Genomic DNA, 27,605 nt, shown 5'->3' on the forward strand with positions numbered 1-27,605 from the left:
TTACTAAGTTCAGTTGCAGGGCAGCACTGAGCCTTTGTGGGCCTGACTGCAGGTTGTCCGGGCGTCTCTCTTGCTCAGGCCCCCTTCTCTGGCTCAGCTCAGGGTCCACAGGGTCGTCTTCCCTTTGTGTCAGCTCCCCTCCGGTGCTTCTGTTCTGGGCTGTTCTGCCTTTCCATAGAAAGCCAGGATCCTGTTCTGCAGCGGCCTCATCACCCACTCTGCAATCCCTCCCTGGTAACCAGCTCTGGGAAGGCAGGTGTAGTGCCTGCAAATCCAGGGTGACAGGACACCTTGGGCTGCTGGAAGCATCCTGTTTGTGTCCATATGTCCGTTTCATACCCTACACCTATAGCCCTGTCAGAGCACCCGCAATCTTGATGTTTGTTTTTTGTTGTTGTTTTGTTTTTTGCTTTTTGTTTCTTCGTTTTTGGGCCACACCCGGTGCTCAGGGGTTAGTCCTGGCTATGCGCTCAGAAATCGGTCCTGGCTTGGGGCACCCTATGGGACGCTAGGGGATCGAACCACGGTCTGTCCTAGGCTAGCATATGCAAGGCAGATACCTTACAGCTTGCGCCACCATGCCAGTCCCACCGCAACCTTGATCTTAATGTCTTCATTTCAAGATAATTTGGTTGTTTTTTTTTTTTTTTTTAGTTGATAGATTATCTCCATTTCCCCAGTGGTAAAGTATCAAAGTTTGTCAGGGCCAGGAAATAACTCAGCGGACTGAGCGCTGGTTTTGAGCAGGAGCTAAAGGTGAGATCCTTCACCTCAAGTGGTCCCAAGCACTGCCAGGAGCTATTAGGCCTGAGCCAAAAACAACCCCCTCCGAGTCTCAGTTCCTTTGCTCACTCACGTCCACCAGGGTGCCGCACACTGCCACTCTCGTCCCTGCCGGCCGAGGCTGTTTGGGCAGGCGTGGCCAGTGCAGGGGCGCGAGGGCCAGCGAGGCCTGCCTGTGCTCTCTCCCCCCAGCTGGCCAGGAGCGCCCGGGCCGACCTGCTGCTCCGAGAGCTCTACGTGGAGAACGCGCGCCTCATGAAGCAGCTGCAGGGCGCCGAGGAGAAGCGGCGCGGCGCGGAGAGGAGCGCGCGGGGCCTGGAGGAGAAAGTCCGGGCTCTCAACAGGCTGCTGGGCAGGGTCTCCGCCGCGGCCCTGTCCGTGTGAGAGCGCCGGCTTCTCCACAGCGGCGGGTGCTCACGGCCCACCGGGGCCCAGGGCTGGACGGACGCCGGACGCCGCTCCGGCCACCAGCCTTCCGAGGGCTGCACCAAGGCGCCAAGGCCAGCGCGGAGAAGGGCCGCGGAGATGGCCTCCTTCCGAGCGCTTCCAGGGAGGTCCTCGGGAAAACGCCCGCCTGGCGCCTCAGGGCTGACGTGCGTGAGAGGGGTAAGGAAAAGAAACGGCGCCCGGCCAGATGTGGGCGCATCTGGCACAGCGCCGCCACCGAGAGAGAACGTGGAGAGAGACTGGCCGGTTCCCGCTTGTCCCCGAGGCCGTGGCGCGGAGACTCCACGCACAATCGGAGCCCTGCCGCGTCCCGATTTCACTGTCCATGCTTTGGCTTCAGATCACCAGCATTGCGGACCAAGGTCCGTCTGTACAGACCTCCAGGAGGACGTGACCCGCCCGCAAGGGGACGGGGAGGCAGCCCCTCTGCAGGACCATGTGCGACAGTGTCTGCGCTTCAGGTCCGACTCAGGCATGATGGCCTAATACTCTGCGAAGACAATCTTTGCCTCACTGGAAATGACACTTTACATAGCAAATTAGTTTTATACATAAAATGCATAAATCATGATTGTTTAGACATCCAGTCTGACGACACTATTGAAAAGATTTTTATTAAAACTGCTTTTAATAAAACTGAGTATTTTCATTTTAATGATGAAATATTTCAGAAGATAGACAGTTTTATAATGTATCCATCAACTACTGTTACAACATTTACTTTAATTTTTAGTTAGCAGTGTCCAGGAGACCATATGACCTCAGTGATTCGACCCAGAACCTGTGCCTGCAAAACAGGTCCCATCTTCTCCTGTCATCTCTCTGGACCCCACAGCATTTTATTTTTAAGTTTTATTTCAGTCTTGGTTTACACTTCAGAGTAGGATTTCTTGGATAAACAATTCCAATACCACACTCTCCTTTTTTTTTTTTTTTTTTTTTGTGGTTTTTGGGTCACATCCGGCAGTGCTCAGGGGTTATTCCTGGCTCCACGCTCAGAAATTGCTCCTGGCAGGCACAGGGGACCATATGGGGCGCCGGGATTCGAACCGATGATCTCCTGCATGAAAGGCAAACGCCTTACCTCCATGCTATCTCTCTGGCCCCACCACACTCTCCTTTTAAAGACCTTACAGAGTCTTTAAAAACTTAAAAAATTTTATTTTTTTAATAAATTTTATCATTGAATCATTATGAGATACAGTCACAAAGTTGTTCATAATTGAGTTTTAGTCATACAATGTACATCACCCTTTACCACTGCATATTTTCCATCATCAATGTACCCCAGTTTCCCTCCTGCCCTCCCCACTATCCTCCCCTGCCTGCCACTGTGGCAGACACTTTTCTTCTCTCTTTCCGTCTCTCTTCCTTTTTTTCCTTTTAGACAGTGGTTTGCAATGTTTACTGAAGGATTGCCATGCATATCACTTTATGTTCTTTCTGCACCCAGTTCTGGTCCAGAATGATCTTCCCCACTATCATTGCCATAGTGGTCCCTTCTCTGCCCTAATTTCACTCCCCATTTTTGTTTTGTTTTATTTTGGGGGGGTGGTTTTGGGTCACACCTGGCGGTGCTCAAGGGATACTCCTGGCCCTGTGCTCAGAAATCGCTCCTGGCAGGTCTGGTGGTGGGGCAACCATATGGGATGCTGGGGTTCTAGCCACTGTCCTTCTGCATGCAAGGCAAATGCCCTACTTCCATGCTATCTCTCTGGCCTCACTCCCCATTTTTTGGTGGCAAGCTTCCTACTATGGATTGGTCCTCTTGGCCCTTGTCTCTATTGCTTCTGGATATTAATGCCATACTACCTATTTTTGGTATCCCACAAATGCGTGCAATCATCCTATATTTATCCATTTCCCTCTGGTTTGTTTTGCTCAGTATAATCCTCTCCATATCCATCCATGTATAAGCAAGTTTCATGATTTCATTTTTCTTAATAGCTGTGTAGTGTTCCACTGTGTCGATATACTAGTTTCTTTATTCACCCATCATTGGGTTGTTTCACTTAGTAAATGAAGATGGCGGTTCTGAAGACCCAACTAATATCAGCCACCTTACAGCATCTTAAGCTGATGTGCGGACCTTATTTTACTCTATTCAGTCTCCTTCCTGGAGGTAAACAATACCCTGAAGTTGATGTACCTTCTCACAATCTGAGTGTTTATCATACGTGCATATATAAGAAAATATTATAACATTACAGAAAGGCACATGTGGCTAGACTAGTTAAATCAGTTTTGGGATTCTCATAAGGTAACTCTTTTTTTTTTTTTTTTTTTTTTTTGGTTTTTGGGCCACACCCTGCGGTGCTCGGGTTACTACTGGCTGTCTGCTCAGAAATAGCTGCTGGCAGGCACGGGGGACATATAGGACACCGGGATTCGAACCAACCACCTTTGGTCCTGGATCGGCTGCTTGCAAGGCAAACGCCGCTGTGCTATCTCTCCGAACTCATTTTCTCAATAAAAAATAAAACAAGTGTTTTCTGCTCCATTCCACCCCTTCTCCCAAAATTGGGCAATTCTAAAGTGTTTATGCACAACTAGATAAATATAAGAAAAACTGATAAAGAGGAAATGAATGAAAAACTAGTTCTATGTTATAAAACAATTTCAATATAGCCTGCATTACAGGGGTCTATATAGTCACTGAAGCTTCCTGGGGCCAAGGAAATAGCTCAGAGGCCTGGAGTACATGTTGTGTGTGCTGGTTCCTCCAAGCACTGCTGGGAGCAGCCTCTAATCACTAAGCTGGGAGTAGCCCCGGAACAAGACAAGGCAATACTATTACTTGTCATTCACTGTGGGTGTCAGGCTGGGCTTGGAGTTAGTTATCAGTGACAGAACAACTGAACCTTACCAACACTTACCAGAGTTACTGAATCCAACAATGGCAAGAAAAAGTGCACCTGGTACATTTATCAAGATCATGTGGGCTTTTAAATGAATCTCAATAACTCAAAAGAGTCAAAGTGTATTCTCTGACTAATTAGCAATCAAGACAGGAATGATATTTGGAAAATCTCCAGAGGAAAATGAAGACACTGCTAAGTAACTAATGAAACAAACAAACAAACAAAAAAAATTAAAAGGGAAAATAGAAGTTACTTGAAATTGAATGAACTTGAAAATACAAAAGAAAACTATGTAGAGTTGTCGTGCATGAACATGACCTGGGTTTGATCCCCAGCACCATATATGATCTCATGAACACATTTGAGCATGCCTCCGACCTGACCTCCCCCGAAGTAGGGTAGGGCCAGAGAGATAGCAGTCAGCCGGGAAGGTGATTGCCTTGCATGTGGCTGGCACAGGTTTGATCCCTGATACCTATATGATCTCCCAGGCTCACTGAGTGAGCCCTGAGTACCTCTGGTTCTGGCACACAGACCCCCACACAACCCTCCTCAAAAAAAAAACTTGTGGGGTAGAGCAGTTCTAGACCCAAGTAATGAGCAAGCAAGCTCATCTCATGCTACCGGATGGAGCCTCAATGGGAGTTGTTTCCACCACCATCACCACCACCACCCATGAGAACATGGGTCAGAGCTAAAGCATTGCTTTATTTTAGAGGTGCTGGGGGCTGGGGAGGGACAAACAGCAGTGTTCTGTTTAGTTTTGTTTTTCGGGCCACACCCGTTTGATGCTCAGGGGTTACTCCTGGCAAAGTGCTCAGAAATTGCCCCTGGCTTGGGGAGACCATATGGGACACCGGGGGATTGAACCCCGGTCCTTCCTTGGCTGGCGCTTGCAAGGCAGACACCTTACCTCTAGCGCCACCTCACCGGCCCCAAACAGCAGTGTTCAGGGCTTACTCCTGGGTTTGCTCTGTGCAAGGCAAGAGCAATACCTGCTGTATTATCACCACTGCTTTAGAGAAAACTCAGTACCGGAAAGGAAGACAGATTTCGATTCAGTGACCTCAGCTTCTACAAAAACTAGCTAGAAAAGAGGGATCAAGAAGATAGCACCATGGAGGTAAGGCGTTTGCCTTGCATGCAGAAGGTCGGCTGTTCAAATCACGGCATCCCATATGGTCCCCTGAGCCTGTCAGGAGCAATTTCTGAGCATAGAGCCAGGAGTAACCCCTGAGTGCTGCCGGGTGTGACACCCCCCCCCCCCAAAAAAAAGGCAGAGGTGCACGTTTTGCACAAAGGAGACCTGGGTATGATCCCTGGCACTTCATTGTCCACATGGTTAGAACTACCATCTTTCTGGATGTGGCCCAAACAGACCAAAAACAACAACAAAGAATAATTTAAAGACAAAGTAAGTAGAAGGAAGAAAGTAATGACTACAGCAGAAGTGAAAGACCAGGGGTTAGTACATGACATGCCTTGTTAAGCCTTGCCCATGGATTGTTTTCGTAATTACTTTGATACAGCTATCCCCTTTCATGCATGTCATGCTTGCCTTTGTTCTATCCCAGTATTATCAAGCTGCCATCAGAGATACTAGTCAAAAAGTCTGAAATAGCAACAGGAAAGTCAACAAAACCAAAGATTGGTTCTTTGAGATTAATTCATGGGCATCTAGTCTGATCAGTGAAAATGTTCGGAGGGATAAAAAGACCAGTATTTGGGGCCAGAGCACTGGCGCAGCAGTAGGGCGTTTGCCTTGCATGTGGCTAATCTAGGACAGACTGTGCTTTGATCCTGGACTCCAATATCGTTCCCTGAGCCAGGAGAGATTCCTGAGCTCAGAGCCCCCCCCCCCCAGCTCTAAAAATCAAAAACAAACAAAAAGACCATTATTTAAAACAAGAACAGAGACAACACTATCAATTCTACAGATATAAAAGCAATATCTGCTAATACTATGAACATGTTGTTAAACATGATTTCAACATTAAGTTAAACAAGACGAATTACTAAATCATGTTGAGGAAGGATAAATAAACGTATTATCTGAGCTGGGAAATGGCTTAAAGGGCTAAACACAGACTTTGCTTTCAGGAGGCACAGATTCAGTTCCTGAAACCATCAAGGTCTGGAGGTAGTACCTGGGCACTGCTGGGTGTGACCCCTCAAACTACTCTTGCTAATACTAGTATTAACATTAATGGTTAATCTTTCACAAAGAAGCTCTAGGTTTAAATGGTGTATATAAACGTATGTTAAGTCTTTAACAAATAATATAAAACCTATACGAACTCTTCCCAAAAACTGAAAAGAGATTATTTCATCAAAGGTCTTTCCCCTAAGACATTTATACATAGACAGTTCTAGAGATATGAAACTATTTAATGGCCCATCGCAGGACTAATACAGGAGGTAGCTGAGGGAATTAGTCCTGCCAGCTCTAGCCTTTCCCCAAACCCACAGTGTCATCCTCCTAAACTTGCAGCAGCCCTCTGTGGAGCAGCTACAAGCAGACTACCAGAGACGGAGCCCGAACCCCTGCTCATCAGAGACACTCCGCAAGGTCTGTAGACAAGCCTGACCGAGAGCAGCCACCCCACAGAACCACGGGGGCTCAATCAAGGATGTGCGCATTACCATCCTTCAGTTTTGGATGGTTTGTGTGACAGCAACAGAAAACAGCTCATACTGACAAAGCGCAGCCACATACATGCACTCAGGTTCCCCATCCCCTCGCCCAGTGTATTATGCACCAGCACCACTCTCACAGCTGTTGACTACCCAAATAAAATAGCAGCAAACGGAGGGCCAAGCGTGTGCAGAGGGTAAGGCACGAGTCTTGCACGTAGCTGGTCCCAATTCAGTTTGAAACCTGGCACCGGTAAGGACTCCCAAGTACCGACTGGGTAACCAGTATGGCCTCCAGACCAAAAACAACCAGCCAACAAAAAGCTAATAAGCCAGCAATCAAATCACTGAATTAATAATACATCATAGCCAAGAGTATAGTCATAGGTATATATGAGAGATCCACAATATAATTCTAGTTATAGAATCCATCATGTTAGGGTGTTAAAGAAATACAAACTATGCAATTGAAGAAATCATATTTGTTAATGACAAGTGTTTTATTTTCAATTATGGTTTTAAATTTATTTTGAGCCTTGAAGTTTCATTGAGAGAGGCCACAGATTTTGGTACAGAAAGATTAACACTTAGAAAGATCAGGGTATTATAATCAAGATATCAGAAAAGAATAAATTTTTAATGTATTTTTTATTTAAACACCTTGATTACATACATGATTGTGTTGTTTGGGTTTCAGTCATGTAAAGAACACCACCCATCACCAGTGCAACATTTCCATCACCAATGTCCCAAATCTCCCTCCTCCCCACACAACCCCCACCTGTACTCTAGACAGGCTTTCTATTTCCCTCGTACATTCTCATTATTAGGGTAGTTCGAAATGTAGTTATTTCTCTAACTAAACTCATCCCTGTTTGTGGTGAGCTTCCTGAGGTGAGCTGTAACTTCCAGCTCTTTTCTCTTTTGTGTCTGAAAGTTATTATTGCATGAATGTCTTTCATTTTTCTTAAAACCCATAGATGAGTGAGACCATTCTGCGTTTTTCTCTCTCTGACTTATTTCACTCAGCATAATAGATTCCATGTACATCCATGTACAGGAAAATTTCATGACTTCATCTCTCCTGACAGCTACATAATATTCCATTGTGTATATGTACCACAGTTTCTTTAGCCATTTGTCTGTTGAAGGGTATCTTGGCTGTTTCCAGAGTCTTGCTATGGTAAACAGTGCTGCAATGAATTTAGGTGTAAGAAAGGGGTTTTTGTATTGTATTTTTGTGTTCCTAGGGTATATTCCTAGGAGTGGTATAGCTGGATCGTATGGGAACTCGATTTCCAATTTTTGGAGGAATCTCCATATTGCTTCCCATAAAGGTTGAACTAGATGGCATTCCCACCAGCAGTGGATAAGAGTTCCTTTCTCTCCACATCCCCGCCAACAGTGCTTGTTCTCATTCTTTGTGATGTGTGCCAATCTGTGGGGTGTGAGGTGGTACCTCATAGTTGTTTTGATTTGCATCTCCCTGATGATTAGTGATGTGGAGCATTTAAAAAAAGAATAATTTTTTTTAACTATTACCAGCAATAATCGATGTTTCTGAAAGTTCTAGAGCAGGGGTCCTCAAACTTTTTAAACAGGGGGCCAGTTCACTGTCCTTCAGACTGTTGGAGGGCCAGATTATGTAAAACAAAAATTATGAACAAATTTCTATGCACACTGCATATATCTTATTTAGAAGTGAAGAAAAAAAATGGGAATAAATACAATATGTGGCCCGCAGGCCGTAGTTTGAAGACCCCTGTTCTAGAGAATAAAATCAAGGTGGAAAAGGAATCTTTATATACATTAGTCTGTGACCAAATCATCATAAATCACAATGTTTAAAATTTTAGGAAGAAGGGAGAGAGATGAAAATGTTTCTAATGTTGGGATGTTATGAATATACATAGTTTATTACAAAAAGAGGAATGAACATTGTAAAATAGAAAAACCAACTATACTCTATCATACACTTGGCTATCTTAAAACATGTCTGTGACTTGTTAAACCAAAGGAGCCGGAACCTTGGTGAAGCAAGATGTCCCCTCCGTGGATTCTGCCCTGCTCTCCAAAGCCTCGTGGAAAGTCAAGACAGGACATGCTCCAGAACTCCTTGTCTGATCAGCTGTTCACACTTCCACCTTGGCAGAAAGTGCTGGGGGTTAGGGAGGGGAGAGAGGAAGAGATAGGATGGAAAGAATTTAAATTATACTCTGTCACCAAAAAGCAATTATTTATGTAAGTCAACTTCAATAGTAAATATTTAAATGAAATTTATATATATTTGCTATTTTCATCACCTGAAGTGGATTCTGATTTTAATAAACCAATTCACAGCTTTATTAAGTTAAATTTAAGTGAAGAGGGGCCAGAGAGATAGTATAGATAGAGGTAAGGCACTTGTCTTGATTCTAGCCAAAATAGGTTCTCTCCCCAGCTCTACACAGGGTCTCCCAGTACCTCCAAGAATTTCCCGAATCAGGAGCCAGTCCTGAGCATTGGTAGGGATGGGGCCCACCCCAAAACAAACTGAAGTGAAAACTTAGTGCTAATATGAGAATGCACAGGATTGAAGTTGGCAGGACTAGTGGCAGAACACTTGTTATGCCTGAGTTAGGCGATAGGCCTTGCACAGCAGAGGCCCTTCAGCACAAACTCAAGGGCTGTATGCAACCCAGGATCAAACAAGGCTTTGTTTCCAAATCAGTCCTGGAGGCATGGGTTGAGAACTGTCATCTAATGTGTTAAGTGAATTCTAAAAAACCCTAAAAAAAGACACTTCAAAACAAAACAGTGAGTCATGTTAACTAACAGCTATTCCAAAGGCTACAAAAATAAGGAGGGCAGAGTGACTTCTGTCAATGTGCTTGCATCAAATATGCAACTTGCATTGACAAGTATAAAGTAAATTATGACCAGAAAATATTTTCCTGTTTTAAATTATGTGGATAATTTACCCTTATTTTCAATATGGACAGATAGTCTCTTTACCCAAGGAGTTCAGGATAACTGGAAAATGTGACTATAAGATATTTAAACAGGGCTGGCGAGATAGTACAGTAGGCAGGGTGCTTGCCTCGCACACAGCTGACCTGGGTAATTCCTGGTATCCCATATGGTCCCCCGATCCCTGCCGGCAGTAATTCCTGATTGCAGAGACAGGAGGTATCCTTGGTATCACCAGGTAAGGATGCAAAACCAAAATGGAAAAAAAAAAAAAAAGAATTTATCTTTAGGCCAGAGAATGAGCTGGACAGGATGAACACATGCTTTGTATCTGAGAGGCCTGGGTTTGATTCCTGGCAAGTATGGCCCTGAGACCTAACAGGAGACATTGTCAAGCACAGCACTGGGAGTAACCCAACAAGTAAAGCACTGGTCGGTGTGATTCTCAAACACCAAAAGCCAAAGGAAGACGGAGTCTGAGCGATAGCACAGAGGGTAGTGTTTCTTTGCACGCAGCTGACCCAGGTTCGATCCCCCGTATCCCGAAAGGTCCCCTGAGCACTGCCAGAAGTAATTCCTGAGTGCAGAGACAGGAACAATCCCATGTCACCTCGGAGTGGGGCCTCAAAACAAACAAAATTAAAAGGAAGAGAAATTCTACCTGAGAGCAGGAATGTGTGGAGCACAGGCCCTCCACGTGACAAGAGTCTACCCCTCTCTTGTCTCAGCTCCCAGAATTGCTGCCCCCTCCTTCCTCGCACTATCAAGAGTGGTTCCAGTGGCCCACCATATGTGGCCCCCGATAGTAAAAAATAAAGAAAATAGTCCAGATTCATTTTAGGAAACTTATTTTAAGATCCAGAGGCGCAAGAGATCAATTCTCCATCACTTGAGGAAATAACCTCTAGTCACCTTATCTGAATCATTCATTTGTTCCAGAGCACAGTCACTACCAGTGACTTATGGCTTTTAGATAGTAACTAGGTAAGAACAAAGAACAAAAACACAAGTTTTTGGATACCCTACAGTAATGTGATCATAGAAAACAAAGGTCAGACTCAGGGGACCATGTGGGACACCGGGGATCGAACCCAGGTTGGTTGCATGCAAGGCAAATGCCCTACCTCCGTGCTATCCCTCCGGCCCTGAACATGCTGGTTTCTAAGGAAACTATCTCTTTATCTTGCGGTGTTCGCAGGAAGTGCATACTGTGCATGGTGCAAAGTCACTGTGGCCGGGGACCACGTGGTGCTAGGGATTCCATGAAGGTGCCCCGGGCTCAACTTTAATCCTTATTTTAATTCAGTTATATTTCTACATTGCTTTTATTTTTTAAATCCATATTGCTGTTTGCAACAGATTTAGGAGAGAGAAGGTGAAGTTCACGCTGAAAATGAGCAGCTTAGTACCTTTTTTTAAACCCAAGATGGGGAATAAATTCAGATTCTTATAGAAGTAAGGCAAGAGATCTACTACTGAGTAACAGCTCTGGCTTGCACTTTCCAGGTGAATTATAATCAGGAGCCACCTGAAAAATGTAACACTCCCTTAAGCAAAATAAACTCTCCTTAAAACAAGGCCCACTGACATAATTTTCATAGAAAATGCCTAGCAATATTATAAAAAATTAACCTTTCTTATTATATAAACTTTCACATCAACTAGTTAAATTTATATTTAAAATTAGAAAAAGTCTTTTTTACAGAGATCAAGAATATATGGGCCGTCGAGGTGGTGCTAGAGGCAAGGTGTCTGCCTTGCAAGTGCTAGCCAAGGAAAGATCGCAACCGCGGTTCGATCCCCTAGCGTCCCATATGGTCCCCCCAGCCAGGGGCGATTTCTGAGCACGTAGCCAGGAGTAACCCCTGAGCATCAAACAGGTGCGGGGCCCCCCCCCCCCAAAAAAAAAGAATATAGCTCACTGCCTTGTCTTTGTGGGTTTATATCCCTGGCATCACAAATACAAAAAACTTAAAAGAGACATTGTCACTCTTTTTTTTTTTTTTTGGTTTTTGGGCCACACCCGTTTGACGCTCAGGGGTTACTCCTGGCTATGTGCTCAGAAATCGCCCCTGGCTTGGGGGGGACCATATGGGACGCCGGGGGATCGAACTGCGGTCCTTCCTTGGCTAGGGCTTGCAAGGCAGACACCTTACCTCCAGCGCCACCTACCCGGCCCCACATTTTCACTCTTATGTTCTTTGCAATGCTATTCACAAATAATAAAAATCTGGAAACAAACAAGATACTGTAGAAAGTTTGAAATACACACGCACATAACCTGCACATACATACTACTCTAAATAATGCTGTATAGTCAAATACTGGAGGAAAATATTGAATATTCTCTCATTTGACTGGAGTATAAAAAATAGCCAGCTAATATACAATGGCTAATGATAAAAGACCCTAAGAGCTTCCTTCTGTACTGAGTTTATTAAGTGGGTGTTTTGTTTTGTTTTGTTTTGGTTTGGTTTTGGGGTCACACCCGGCAGTGCTCAGGAGTCACTTCTGGCTCTACGCTCAGAAATCGCTCCTGGCAGGCTCGGGGGACCATATGGGATGCTGGGATTCAAACCACCGTCCTTCTGCATGCAAGGCAAACGCCTTACCTACATGCTATCTCTCCGACCCGTGAGTGTTTTGTTTTTGTTTTCGTTTTTTGGGCCACACCCAGCTGTGCTCAGGGGTTACTCCTGGCTATCTGCTCAGAAATAGCTCCTGACAGGCACAGGAGACCATATGGGTCTTTGGGATTCGAACCAACCACCTTAGGTCCTGGATCGGCTGCTAGCAAGGCAAACGCCACTGTGCTATCTCTCCGGCCCCTAAGTGGGTGTTTTCTAAAGTGAATAAGGGGACCTAGTGGTAGAGGAAAGCTGATCTTTATTGGTAGGTGTGAAATAGCAACACTGCATTGCTGAAACATTAACAGCTTTGAAAATCATGTCTAAATTAAATTATTTAAAGAGGTCTTTTTTCCCCTAAGTCTTATCGCTTATATAAATATTGGAAAAGGCATATAAATTTATAATGAATAATATGAAATGGATCTAAATGATCATCACAAGGTGATACTTATTTTACTAATTTTCTTTTTTTTTTTTTTTTTTTTTTTTTTTGGTTTTTGGGCCACACCCTGTGACGCTCAGGGGTTACTCCTGGCTATGCGCTCAGAAGTTGCTCCTGGCTTCTTGGGGGACCATATGGGACGCCGGGGGATCGAACCGCGGTCCGTCCTAGGTTAGCGCAGGCAAGGCAGGCACCTTACCTCCAGCGCCACCGCCCGGCCCCACTAATTTTCATCATTTAACTCTCTTACAACATTTAAACATTAAATGGGGCCGGAGAGATATTATAGTTGAATAAGGAGCTTACTTTGCATGGATCTGACCTAGGTCTAATCCCTGGCACCGAATATGACTTTCTGAGCCCCGTCAGGAGTTACTAAAGAGCCAGGAGTAAACTCTGAACATAGCTGGTTGGGGTCCAAAAATCAAACAACGAAAAGACTAAAAATATATCTTAAGAAATACCTAGCGAGGAGGAGGTTTGGCAGGCCCCTGCCATGCCGGAGGTCTGCTTGACCAGGCCTAGTGGGGGTGCGGGACTTGGGTAACCCCAGCACCCCTCTACAGCCTTGCTCCAGATCTCCAGGACTTTCCCAGGCCACATGCCTGGGCAAGCCGGTGAGTTGGGTCCCTTGGTGGAGCTTGAAGGTACCCTAGGCCTTCCCCCATTATCCATTCAGCTCCTTAGGGAGGGTCTGGGTGGGGCTCTGAACTGCTGGCCTCCCAGCTTCTTGAAGGATCTCTCCTTTCTTGGAGCCAGGAGTCTAGCAGGAGGAGGTTTGGCAGGCCTCTGCCATGCCGGAGGCCTGCTTGACCAGGCCTAGTGGGGGTGCGGGACTTGGGTAACCCCAGCACCCCTCTACAGCCTTGCTCCAGATCTCCAGGACTTTCCCGGGCCACATGCCTGGGCAAGCCGGTGAGTTGGGTCCCTTGGTGGAGCTTGAAGGTACCCTAGGCCTTCCCCCATTATCCATTCAGCTCCTTAGGGAGGGTCTGGGTGGGGCTCTGAACTTCTGGCCTCCCAGCTTCTTGAAATCACTGGTAATCTCTGTCCAGTCTATATTTTCGGAATCGCGCGGGGGGATAGTCCCTGAGCACAAGATACATTAATAGTACTCACACAAGAAACATTAATAGGGGCCGGAGAGATAGCATGGAGGTAAGGCGTTTGCCTCTCATGCAGAAGGTCATCGGTTTGAATCCCGGCGTCCCATATGGTCCCCCGTGCTTGCCAGGAGCGACTTCTGAGCATGGAGCCAGGAGTAACCCCTGAGCACTGCCGGGTGAGACCCAAAAAAAACCAAAAAAAAAAAAAAAAAAGAAACATTAATAGTACTCACTATCATTGAATTATGTTTTTATGTATGCAGAATGTCCATTTTGTACTCTGCCCTTTTGCATACCCCTTCATAAGTTCATATTTCTCTTTAACTTCTTTAATTCCTATCATCATTACTCCTCATTTACCCTTTCTAACTTAAGTATGGTAGAGTCCTAAGTCACAGACCAAAGTGGTGCCCTGGAGTTAACACCCACCCAACTATTTTAAAAGGCATAAAAAAGACACTTATATGTTTTCAACATTTTATGGGTGTTTTCTTTGACGTCTATAAACTTTTGCTGAATATTTTCTTATACAGTGACGACCCCCCCCCCCATGTTTTTTATCTTCTCTTTGTGAACTGCTCAATATGGAATTTGGTGTGAAAGAATCCCTCAGTTTAATACTTATGTTTGAACCAAGTCATGGGTCTTGTTGGAAATATTCTTACGCCCCCATATATCTGATAGCACCATGTGGCTTTATTTCTTGTTTGCTTAGGCACACTAAAATGGGAAAATACTATACATACCAATAGGTTCTTATCTAATAGAGATGGGAACACACAAATCTTGTAGTGCAATGAGACCTTACACCCTGAACATTGACATAAAGACCAGGCACAGGCCTCAGAAGAATGGGCATTCTCCATTCACCCCTTGATCTACAGAAGACATTTACAAAACATCCAAGGTTGTATATAACATCACCTGGTGGCATTCCTGTACCAGGGAAGACCCTACAGCTGCTCTGACATCTATCTACTCAAAAGAAACACCCCTCAACACTGAGAAGACAACAAGAACAATGACCTGCTTACTGGACAGGGATTGCTGTATTGCCCCTTAATGGTGAGGTTTGTCTATAACATCACCTGGAAGCAATCCTCTACCATGGAAGACCCTACCACTGCTCAGACATTGTCCTGCTCAAAAGAGACTTCCCTTAACACTGAGAAGACTTAACAACAACAACAACAACAACAACCTGCTTACAGGAAAGGGCTTCCTGCATTGCCCTTTCATGGTGAGGTGAAACGAGAAGACACTCCACATCATGACTTCAATGTAGGACATGCAGATTCCAGAATCTTTAATACAGAAACATGATACCAACAACAGAGACTGTGTGAAAAGTGTGTTGGCACTACGGACAATGTCTTGGATCGGACGATAACTTGCCTGAATCCTAGAGCTGGTCTTATGCCAGGAAACTTCAGGTGTAGGATCTCTTTGTATTTAGGCCAAGGTTATTCCTTTCCATGCCTCTCATATTTTGGTGGGCCTATGCAAACAACAATTGCCACTCTATCAACGTTTTTACTGTGCTCCTTTGACTCTAATCCTTAAAACGCACCCACTTAAAATTTGAGGTTAACTTAAGCTAATATTCATGTACATGGAAATGTAAAAAATACTATGCCTCTAATGTTAAAGGAGTTACGTAAGTTTGATGGCTTTAGATTGCCTTGTGTGCTGTTAAGAAATATTATAATGTGCTACAATCTGGGGACTCGAGGGACAAAATAATCGCACATGGATTCTGTTTTATTTTATCTTAACGTTCTTTGGCTGAAAGTTCAAAGTTAAGATATCAGCAAGGGGACTTCTTCTGAGAATTATGTTACGGGTGATTGTCCTTCCACTATAACTTTACCTTGTCCTCTTTCTTTGCATCTTTTGTTCTCATAATTCAAAATAAAAATAAAAAAAAAATTGGCTAATCCTTGGGGCCAGAGAGATAGCACAGCAGTAGGGCGGTTGCCTTGCAGCTGACCCAGGACTGACAGTGGTTCTAATCCCAGCATCCCATATAGTCCCCCTAGCCTTCCAAGAGCAATTTCTGAGCTCAGAGCCAAGAGTAACCTCTGAGCACCACTGGGTATGGCCCAAAAAACAAACAAACAAACAAACAAACAAAGACTAACCCCATGCCACGAAATCCCCCTGTACCTCAGAGTGGGGAAGAACCCCTCACCCCAGCCAGTGCCACAAAGACAATGTGGAGAACTGGTGAGTCTCTAGAGGAGACAAAAAGTAAGGGAGAAAGAACAAAAAAGAAAAAAAAAAAAAAGAAATACCTAGCTGGACTGGAGCAATACAAAGTAGTAGGGCGTTTGCCTTGCAAGTGGTTTAATTCCCAGCATCCCATATGGTTCCCCAAGCCTGCTAAAAGTGATTTCTGAGCACAGAGTCAGGAGTAACCCCTGAGCACCACCTTGTATGACCAAAAAACAAAACAAAACAAACAAACAAAACAAAAAACAGAGAGAGAGAGAGAGAGAGAGAGAGAGAGAGAGAGAGAGAGAGAGAGAGAGAGAGAGAGAGAGAGAGAGAGAAAGAGAGAGAAATACCTGGCTATTTTTTTTCAGTAAGATTGAAGTACCATCATCCATTTCAAATTCTCCATAGTCCTTTAGGCAACGAACCTGAAAGAAAAAAAAAGGAATTATATGGAAATTACTTAGCACACACTGACCTCAAAGTAAACAGGAATCATACAAATACCCATGCAGTAAGAATACTCGTCTGGGGCCGGAGAGATAGCATGTAGGTAAGGCATTTTCCTTTCATGCAGGAGGTCATCGGTTCGAATCCCGGCGCCCCATATGGTCCCCCGTGCCTGCCAGGAGCAATTTCTGAGCCTGGAGCCAGGAATAACCCCTGAGCACTGCCGGGTGTGACCCAAAAACCACACACACACACACACACACACACACACACACACACACACACACACACACACACACACACACACACACACACTACTTCTCAGGCCCTTCATTTAATTACTTTTGTTTGTTTCTTTTTTGGGCCACACCCGGTAACACACAGGGGTTACTACTGGCTCTGTGCTCAGAAATCGTTCCTGGCAGGCACCAGAGACCATATGGGATGCAGGGATTCAAACCACTGTCCATCCTGGATCAGCTACCTGCAAGACAAATGCCCCACTGCTGTGCTATCTCTCCGGCCCCTTCATTACTTTTTTTTTTTTGGTTTTTGGGTCACACCCAGCAATGCTCAGACTCACTCCCGGCAGTGGTCCTCAAACTATGGCCCGCGGGCCACATATTGTATTTGTATCTGTTTTTGTTTCTTCATTACAAAATAAGATATAGGCAGTGTGCATAAGAATTCGTTCATAAGTTTTGTTTTTACTAGAGTCAGACCCTCCAATGGTCTGAGGGACAGTGAACTGGCCCCCTGTTTAAAAAGTTTGAGGACCCCTGGCTCAGAGGTTACTCCTGGCTCTACACTCACTTCTGGCAGGCTTGGGGGACCATATGGGATGCCGGGATTCAAACCACCGTCCTTCTGCACCTCCATGCTATCTCTCCGGCCCCTTCATTACTCTTTAATATCACAAAATATCCACTTAGTATCTAAATTTCTCCATCTGTGTCCTGAGATTTTGGGGGTGGGGGATGGGGTGGGGTTTGGGCCACACCCAGAAGCACTTGGGTCACTCCTGGCTCTGCATTCAGAAATTACTCCTGGCAGTTTCAGGGGATACTGTGGAGAAAATGCCTTACCCACTATGCTATCTCTCCTGTCCCGTGTCCTGAGATTTTTTATTTTTTGTATGAGATGCTGGAGATGGCACCCAAGCCTTCTGACAGCTCATAAGCTACTCAAACTTATTGAAATTAGAATCCAGCACCAGCTCCAAAATACTTGTTTCTGACATGTGTGCCTCTTAATTTTTGGAGGGTAATACCCAGCAAATGCTAAGGGATTACCTCTGGCCCTGGACCAGGAAACACTCTGCAAATTTGGGAAACCATATGGGATACTGGGAATCAAACCCAGGCTGGCCATGTGTAAGGCAAATGCCCCACTGCTCCAGTCTGGTTATTTTTAGTTTTTGGCTTTGAAGCCACACCTGGCAGTGTTCAAGACTTACTCATGACCCTAAAGTCAGGGATTACTCCTGGCAGAACTTGGGAGATAAAATGTGGTGTCAGGGATGGAACTTAGGTGGACACATGTAAGGCTAGCAATGTACCTGCTGTCTTATCTCTCTAAGTCTCTTTATATCTACAGATTTCCCTCTTTCTCTTTTCCTTTTATTTGTTAAAGACAAATAAATCTGACAGTTCCCCCACAGTCTAGGTTTGGTTGTGTATTCTTCTGAGATTGTTCAACATGTTTCTCTTTCTTGAACTTCCTATAAATTAGTCTTGAGTTTATATCAGATTACATTTGCTTTCTCTGAGTGTTGCCACGTGTGGCCCAAAAAAAACAAAAAATAATAATAAAAAATGATTTAAAATAAGGTGAGTGATACGGTATTTTCCGGTATATAAAAGGACCGCATAATTTTACAGTTAAAACATAGGTGTAGGCCTATATTCACTGTGTAAGACAGAACGTTCCTGTGCTGCAACTGTCTGTACCACAGTGAGCCAATCCCAACAAGCAAAGGTCAAAGGTTCTACTGTCATAGACTTCCTCTCGGACTCTGGCCCATCTGAGCAGGCTTTTGACAGTGTAGATTTGGGTCCAGAACTTTGTCTAATTTGCATGCATCAAAAGCCTGCTTGGATTGGCTGAGTCAGAGAGGCGGTCCGAGCAGCCTTGCAGTGATTGGTGCAGAACATTGTCTCATTTGCATGCATCAAAAGCCTGCTTGGATTGGCTGAGTTAGAGAGGTGTCCGAGCAGCTTGGTAGTGATTGGTGCAGGATCGAGTTGGAAAATTCGTTTCATGGCAATATCCAGATGATTTTCATTTAGCGACATATCGAAACGTTTTTCCGGATATACTCAGCGTCTAAGACGACCCCCGATTTTCGGTTGATTTCATTTTCATTTTAAAAGTCGTTTTATACGCTGGAAGTGTAGAATGGCTACCATGGATTCAGTTCCCAGTATCCTATGTGGTCCCCTGAGCTGACCAGGAGTGATCTCTGAGTAAAGAATCAGGAGTAACCAACCACCGAGCACCACCATGAGTGGCACAAAATAAAACGAAAAAAGGAACCTAAAGCAGAATTAGAAAACTAAACTAAGCTAGATGCAGTCCACAGGGAAAAGATGAGGGATGGGACAAGAAAGGTGATACAGCAACCACAGGGAAGGAAGGGTGTCTGGAGAAGAGTGGAGCTAGGATGTGCCAGGCTTTTACTATGACAATGAGTGACAGTTTAGTAAACCACAGAACCTAAAAAATGTTTTGTTTTGTTTTGTTCTTTTGTTAAAAGGGCTTGTCAAGAAATGAAAGGGGTGTTTGGGAAAGAGACTGAGGCAACTGGCAGAAGGAAGTTGACACTGGTGAAGGGGTTGGTTTTGGATCATTGTATGCCTGAAACTCAATTATGAAAAATGCTGTAAATTATGGTGCCTTAATTAAATAAACATTTTAAAATAAAAAAAACCAATTAATTTGGTAATCTGGAAAACAGATTTACTTGTTTCATTTTGCTTTCAAATCAGTGAGTTTTTATTCTGTTTTTGATTTATTTTTACTTTGCTAATATGTAAAACACAATTTCAAAGCCAAAAACATTTTAGCTATTTCCCACTATCCCCTTACATGTAACATTTTCAGATTTGGTGCTTTTTTTGCCACACCCAGTTGTGCTAAGGGCTTACTCCTGACTCTGACATCAGGGATCACTCCTGGCAGGTTTTGGGGTCAGTATGGAATGTTGAGGATCAAACATGAGCAAGCCTTGCCTATCTCTCTGGCCTCTTCGTTTTAAAATATAAACAAATAATATTCATATGCCTAATATAATTTAACATTAACCCCAAATACCTAATATAAATTTACCAAATATAATTTAATACAAACATTATATGTATGTATGTTTATAGATCTGCTACTCTTTTTAGACACAGGAACCTACACTTTAAAAAGTCTATTTTAAAAAGATTTACTTACTTCAATATATAAGTTTTTTGGAGGTTTCATATCCTGTGTAATGTCCAAACCGTCATCTCCTCCCAATGACCGCATATAAGTAGCAAGGGACTTCTTATAATGATTGAACCAATCCATCTGCAGACAAAAATCATTTACAAAATCTTTTTCACCTTTTTAAATAAAGCACACATTATGGCATGGATTATTACTGTGCCCATTCATTTAAAACTACAAATATTATTGATAGTCTATTACGAACTAGGCTCTGGTCTGGGTCCCTAAGAACAATCATCTACAAAATATTCAAGGAGTTCTCGTCTCAAAGTTGGGGAAACTACAAGTGGTAGAGCACATATCAAGCACATGCAAGGCCCTGACTCTAATACCGTATTTGCCGGCATGTAAGGCGACTGGGCGTATATGACGACCCCCGAATTTTGCAGTTAAAACATAGGTTTAGGCCTATGTTCATTGTATATGACAGAACATTCCTGTGCCGCAACTGTATGTACCACAATGAGCCAATCCCAACAAGCAAAGGTTCAAAGGTTCTACTGTCATAGACTTCCTCTCGGACTCTGGCCCATCTGAGCAGGCTTTTGACAGTGTAGATTCGGGTCCAGAACTTTGTCTAATTTGCATGCATCAAAAGCTTGCTTAGATTGGCTGAGTCAGAGAGGCGGAGGGTCCGAGCATCCTTGCAGTGATTGGTGCAGAACATTGTCTCATTTACATGCATCAAAAGCCTGCTTGGATTGGCCGAGTCAGAGAGGCGGTCCGAGCAGCCTTGCAGTGATTGGTGCAGGATCGAGTTGGAAAATTTGTTTTGTGGCAATATTCAGACAATTTTCGTTTAGCGGCATATTGAAACATTTTTCAGGATATATTCGGCATATAAGACGACCCCCGATTCGGTTGACTTTTTTTGTTTCAAAAGTTGTCTTATACGCTGGAAAATACAGTAGTATAAATCTTTCATATAAGTGCATTTATAGGACATTCAACCTTTTGTGTCTCTTTTAGCATGATTTCAAGGGTCATCCGTATGTAACAAGTATCAGAACTTTTATCCTGTTTTATATAAGAGTAAATATTCTCATATTTATGCATATTTACATAATGTGAACATGTATATCTTAGCATTCATTGATAGACATTTGCTTATGTGTCTGTTTCTGAGTATTTGTGGGGGGTGGCCCACACCTAGTAGTACTCAAAACATACTTTTGTCGGTGTTCAGGGGAAGTTGGTTAGGCCAATGCCAGTCATGTGCAAAGCAAGCATCCTACTCACTCTATATTGCTTTGGGCAGGGGTCTCAAACCAGTTTACCTGGGGGCCGCAGGAGGCAAAGTCGGGGTGAGGCAGGGCCGCATAAGGGATTTCGCTTACCGAATATTCGCAATAAAAAAATCGCATTAGTAAGAAAAAAAAATCGCAAAAAATTGAATTAAGCATTTGCATACCCCGAACAGAACTGCCCGGGGTATGCAAATGTTTAATGCGATTTTTTTCTTAGTAATGTGATTTTTATTGCGATTATTCGGTAAGCGAATAATCGCGAATACTGCGATATTTGAAGGCTGGCCGCCGGCCACAAAATGTACGGTGGGCCGCCAATGGTCCTCGGGCCGCGAGTTTGAGACCCCTGCTTTAGGGAGTTTTCTGAACAATGTTTTATAGTATTCCAGAAAAACAATAAATGCAGTTCTACAAACTATAGTATTTTTCATGCTTTGGTTTCTGGTGAATGTTCCTTAGGCTTGGGATTAAGTATGCCGAAATACAAGTTCAGTGAGAACAAAACTTCTTTTGTTTGGTTTGGTTTGGGGGCCACACCCATCTGTGTTCAAGGCTTACTCCTGACTCTGAAGCCAAGGATCAAACCCAGGTTGACAACATGCAAGGCAAGTGCTTTATGCATTGTACTAATTCTCTGCTCAGGAAATTTTTTTTATCAATGGAGGCCATGAGCTGGGGGTGGCCGTGGCTTCTCCTAGTGATACTTAGAGGGTCATCTGCTGCAGAAGATGTACCGTACAAAAAAAGTCAACCGAAAATCGGGGGTCTCTTATACGCCGAGTATATCCCGGAAAATGTTTCAATATGCCCCTAAACGAAAATTGTCTGAATATTGCCACAAAACGAGTTTTCCAACTCGATCCTGCACCAATCACTGCAAGGCTGCTCGGACCGCCTCTCTGACTCGGCCAATCCAAGCAGGCTTTTGATGCATGCAAATGAGACAATGTTCTGGACCCGAATCTACACTGTCAAAAGCCTGCTCAGATGGGCCAGAGTCCGAGAGGAAGTCTATGACAGTAGAACCTCTGAACCTTTGCTTGTTGTGATTGGCTCACTGTGGTACATACAGTAGCAGCACAGGAACGTTCTGTCTGATACAGCGAATAGAGGCCTAAACCTATGTTTTAACTGCAAAATTCGGGGGTCGTCATATACGCCCAGTCGTCTTACACGCCTGGCAAATACGGTAGGTAAGTCTAAAAACAAAACATAGGTTTGTATGGTAAAGGTTACAGAGTTTCTTAGGGTGTGATATGGAGGGCCATGAAAATGTTCTGGAATAGAGGTTAAAGCAACAGGACAGTGGGTAGGGCATTTACTGTTGCATGTAGTCAAACTGGGCTCGATCCCTGACATCCTATGGTCTGCGGAACCAGCCAGGAGTGAGCACTGAGCGCAAAACCAGGAATCAGCTTGTAAGCACTGTCCAGTATGGCCCCAAAACAAGAGGTTATATTTTATTTATTTTTTATTCTTAGAATACATAATTTTTCTTTATCCTTTAAAGAATAGTCTTCTTTATTCTTTCAAAGTGTATTTTTTTTATTGTTTTTTGTTTGTTTGTTTCTTTGGATTTTGGACCATACCCAATGGTGCTTAGAGCTTATTCCTGGCTCTGTGTTCACGGATCATTCTTAGAAGGGGTCAAGAGACCGAATAGAAATGAACTTGAGTTGGCGTGCGCAAGGCAAGTCGCTCTACCTGCTCCAGCCCCCACTAAAGTGTTTATTTTTTATTTTTATTTATTTATTTATCTATCTATCTATTTATTTATTTATTTTGGTTTTTCGGGCCACACCCATTTGATGCTCAGGGGTTACTCCTGGCTAAGCACTCAGAAATCACCCATGGCTTCGGGGGACCATATAGGACGCCGGGGGATTGAACCGCTGTTCTTCCTTGGCTAGCGCTCACAAGTCAGACACCTTACCTCCAGCGCCACCTCGCCGGCCCCTTATTTTTATTTTTTTGTTTGTTTGTTTTTGGGTCACACCTGCCAGCGATCATGGATTACTCCTGGCTCTATGCTCGGGGGACCCTATGGGATGCCGGGATTCGAACCACCGTCCTTCTGCCCTAAAGGCAAACGTGCTATCTCTCTGGCCCTGTGTTTATCTTTTAAAGGATAAGCATTACATATGTGAATAATATTTCAATAAAACTGCTAATCTTTTTCTTGGCAGGAGGATGGGATGGGTCATATTCAGCAGTGCTCAGGGGTTACTTCTGACTGCATTCAGGAATCACTCCTGGTGGGCTCAGAGGACCAAATGGGATGCCAGGGTGGAACCTGTGTTAGGTGACTGCAAGGCAAGCACCTAATCTGCTCCAGTCCCTAAAACAGCTAATTTTCAGAATTATGGTAATGCTGTCAATTGATCTATAAATTCAATTCCATCTCAAGCAAAAAAGTTTCTTTAAAGGGAATTTGATATATGGAGCCACTGTGTGCTCATGCTACCACCCCTGGCCTGGGCTTTCTGCAGTCTCCTTTGCAACTGCCCCAGCTCCTCAGGACTTTCTCTTCTCCCTTCACAAAAATTGCTGCACTGATTCGGTCTGACTTTTGGGAGAGAGGCTTTTCCCAAACCAAAACACATCAGAGAAATGCTTTTTACAAAGAGCTAAAGACTTGGAGCCAAGTGACCTTGTCCTTCTCTCCCCCACACAAAAAAGAATTTGATAAACAGAATAAAATCAAGAGGGAAATGCAAAAAGTCAAAAATAGCTGACACATGCTTGAAAAAGAACAAGATGGGACTACTTGCTAAAACTTATCATACAATTATTTTTTAAATATGGAAGAAAATGCAAGAATAGACATAGATAAAAGGAGAGTGTCCTCTTCCAAAATCCACAGATGTACTATTCAATTTGTGACCAAAGATGTGCTGATTCAATTTTGGCCCACACAAAGCAGTGGGAAAAGGAAGATCTTTTCAACACACAGTGCTGGGTCATCTCAATCTAAGTATTCATAATGCAACTTTTCTGGCACTGGGGTAGATCACATGCCTTGCACATCTGAATCTCCGGGTTCACCACTCAGCACCCCCATGCAACGTAATTCCTACATTATACACAAGATTCAGCCAGGCTCAATAAATTTCTTTTTAAACAGTAAAATAATATGGCTCAGAAAAAGCTATACATGCATATAAATATACACACAGTACCTTTTATATATATATATATATATATATATATATATATATATATACACTAAGTTCCCAGAATGACTCTGAATTTAGGAAATGTTATGCTTACAGTGGTAGTTCTACTATATACCAAAGAGAAACAAGAGAAAACCAGCCATATGATGAGACATATAGAGCAAGGTCTGGAAGAATTCCAAGCATAAAGCTCCTGGCATTTTCTCCCAATAAAAGCAGGACAATCACCTAACAGCAAGAATATAGTCAATTAAAGACACTCACAAAACTTTTCCACTGTGGTTGCATTACTTTATACAAGCAGCCTCAGGCCAGGAGACGGAACTCACCCTAGCTCTCTAAGCTCAAAACCTGAGGAAACCTGGAAAACTTCAAATCTGTAGTCAGGTCAGAAAAGAAATTCTGAACTTAAGACTAGTGTAAGGACCATGTTAAGGATCATGTTAACCTATGACATTTATTCTAATTCTAGAAAGTTTCAAAACTCATTGCTATCCTAAACTGTACTGTAGTACTATAGTCATCTTTTTGTGAACAAGGAACTGAGATACAGAAAGAGGCCACATTACCTGCACCAGATTAGATAGCAGAGAAACAAGGTTGGATTCCATGTCCGCTTGACTCCAATTCTATGTCCTTAATTTTTATTTTTATATATTTTTTGGTTTTTGGGCCAAAACCTGGTGATGCTCAGGGGTTACTCCTGGCTATGTGCTCAGAAATCGCTCCTGGCTAGGGTGACCATATGGGATGCTGGGGATCGAACCACGGTCTGTCCTGGGTCAGCCGCATACAAGGCAAATGCCCTACCACTGCGCCACCGCTCCGGCTGCTATGTCCTTAAATATTGTGCTAGCTCTATGACTCAGCAATGAGACAAGTCAACAGAATCAGATATTAATCTTGATAGGATAATGTAAAGGTACATTTTATGGAAATAATTCAATTCCTTCCTTCTTTCCTTCCTCCCTCCCTCCCTCTCTCTCTCTTTCTTTTTTTTTTTTGCTTTTTTTTTGTTTTTTTGGGTCACACCCAGCAGCCCTCAGGGAATACTCCTGGCTCCTGGCTCAGAAATCGCACCTGGCAGGCTCTGGGGACCATATGGGATGCCAGAATTCGAACCAATGACCTTCTGCAAGAAAGGCAAACACCTTACCTCCATGCTATCTCAGGCCCCAAGAATGTCAATTTCTTATTAATACTAATTTATGACTAGTATGTAACATAGTTCATAATAAGCAGCTAGAAAATAGGTGGCAAAAACAAAGAAATATCAAAGAATACTACTATAGAACAAAGCTAGAGCCTTGGTTTGATCAAAATACATGAAATGCAAATAAAGCACTTACTTCATCAGAGGACATGTGAAATCTCAATGCATTTGGCAAGACGCTACCATATTCCCACCTCAGGGCTCTAATACGAAGCAATCGGTCATACCTAGAATATTAAGCAGGTATTAGATGGCATAATAAAGGAGGTATCAGAAGTTGCTTTGATCAGAAGACTGAAGACTAGCAACCCAAATATAATATGTGCAATTCACTAAGGCAAAAACCAAAACAAGCTCCAAATCTGTAAGAAATCATCTTTGGGACAGTAGAGAAGTATGGTCATAGACTGGACGAATACTATGAAGATGGTTTGCTTCTCAGGTGTAAGAATGTACAGCTGGGGAGTTGGAGCAATAGTACAGTCAGTAGGTTGCTTGCATTGCACGTGACCAATCTGGATTCAATCCCCAGTACCCTATATAATCCCCCAGGACCTATCAGGAGTAATGCCTGAGCACAGAGGCAGGAGTAAGTCCTGAGCACCACTGAATGAGACCCACTCCCCACCCCACCCCCAAAAAAAAGAATGTACAGTTGGGGCAGGCGAGATACTATGTGTAAGGTGCTCAGGTTGCATGCAGCTGAGCCAGGTTTAATCCCCAGCACACAATATAGTCCCCTGATCCCTACCAAGAGGGACTCCCAAGTGATCCATGGAGTGAGCTGGAGCAGTAGTACAGTGGGGTAGGGCAGTTGCCTTGCATGTGGCTGACCTAGGTTCAATTCTTGGCTTTCCATATGGTCCCCCAAACACCATCAGGAATGACCCCTGAGCACTGGTGGGTAAGGCCCAAAAACCAAAAAAAAAAAAAAAAAAAAAAAGAAAGAAGTGATTTGAGAGTAACACTGGGTATGGTCCCAAAATCAGAACAAAGACAAAAATTTATTGTGGCCTCATCACAAGAATCCAAAAGGCCCTTCTCAAAGAAGCAAAGATGAGGATACACCAAAGTATCCAGTGATAAATGCTATAATGCTCCTCAAAGTTGTAGCACAAACAAACAAACAAACAAAAAAGATGAAGAAATATGGAAAAATAAGGTTTCACATTCTAGAAGTCAATGTGGAGTTTCAGTGTGGTGTATGTAATTTCTCTTCCTTTTCTTTATGGGATGCATCACCTACTTCCCCAAATTCCTAAATAAAACCAATTTACTTCACTGAAAAGTAAAATGAAACTGTTATACTTATGAGTTAATAATATTCACCCTAACTTTATGAATATTGCAGCTTTTCCTAATAAAGTTTTAAATAAAGGACATTAAGAAGGTTAGGTGCTGGGCCCGGAGAGATAGCACAAGCGGCGTTTGCCTTGCAAGCAGCCGATCCAGGACCAAAGGTGGTTGGTTCGAATCCCGGTGTCCCATAGGGTCCCCCGTGCCTGTCAGGAGCTATTTCTGAGCAGACAGCCAGGAGTAACCCCTGAGCACCGCCGGGTGTGGCCCAAAAACCAAAAAAAAAGGTTAGGTGCTTAAAAAAAGGAAATGAAAGCATATCTGCTACCCATTTGAAGAGGTTCCTCAGGATTCACACAAAAGACCTTCAATGCCACCCTGGAGATGACTCAAAGGCTGGAGTAGGCACTTGCATGCCAAGAGCCCGGAAGTTCATTCCTGTCCCTGCACTGAAAATCCTCCAAGTCTGACTCAGAGTGTAGCCTGAACAACCAAGCAAAACCCTGAGAGTCTCACAGGTATGCCATAGTGCAGCGTTGATTTCTTAACAGTGAACAGTGTCGAAATTTGATGGTTGGTATCAAATCACTTCGTGCACCTGACTTTGCTTCATTCCTGTTAAGAACATTAAAAAGGAAAAAAAAAATATAGATCAGTTAATGGAAAATGTTCAAAGCAAGTAA

The 27,605-nt window shown here is 43.6% G+C and overlaps 2 protein-coding genes across 2 annotated transcripts in view; one reads left to right on the forward strand and one right to left on the reverse strand.

The window, feature by feature from the left end:
* The window catches only part of NINL (ninein like), a 62,000-nt gene extending 60,833 nt beyond the window's left edge, over positions 1 to 1,167 (forward strand). The window contains exon 20 of the mRNA XM_049780238.1: positions 976 to 1,167. Within this exon, the coding sequence (XP_049636195.1) occupies positions 976 to 1,167 (192 nt within the window). The remainder of the gene's footprint in view (positions 1 to 975) is intronic.
* Positions 1,168 to 8,709: 7,542 nt separating this feature from the next.
* Positions 8,710 to 27,605, reverse strand: part of GINS1 (GINS complex subunit 1) — a 35,575-nt gene continuing 16,679 nt past the window's right edge. Inside the window, exons 3-7 of the mRNA XM_049780233.1 lie at positions 27,439 to 27,537; positions 25,763 to 25,853; positions 19,955 to 20,071; positions 16,420 to 16,494; positions 8,710 to 8,883 (exon numbers count right to left, since the gene is read on the reverse strand). Of these exons, the coding sequence (XP_049636190.1) occupies positions 8,815 to 8,883; positions 16,420 to 16,494; positions 19,955 to 20,071; positions 25,763 to 25,853; positions 27,439 to 27,537 (451 nt within the window). The 3' untranslated portion in view covers positions 8,710 to 8,814. The remainder of the gene's footprint in view (positions 8,884 to 16,419; positions 16,495 to 19,954; positions 20,072 to 25,762; positions 25,854 to 27,438; positions 27,538 to 27,605) is intronic.

Source organism: Suncus etruscus, chromosome 9 (genome assembly GCF_024139225.1).
Source record: "Suncus etruscus isolate mSunEtr1 chromosome 9, mSunEtr1.pri.cur, whole genome shotgun sequence".
Lineage (NCBI taxonomy): Eukaryota > Metazoa > Chordata > Mammalia > Eulipotyphla > Soricidae > Suncus > Suncus etruscus.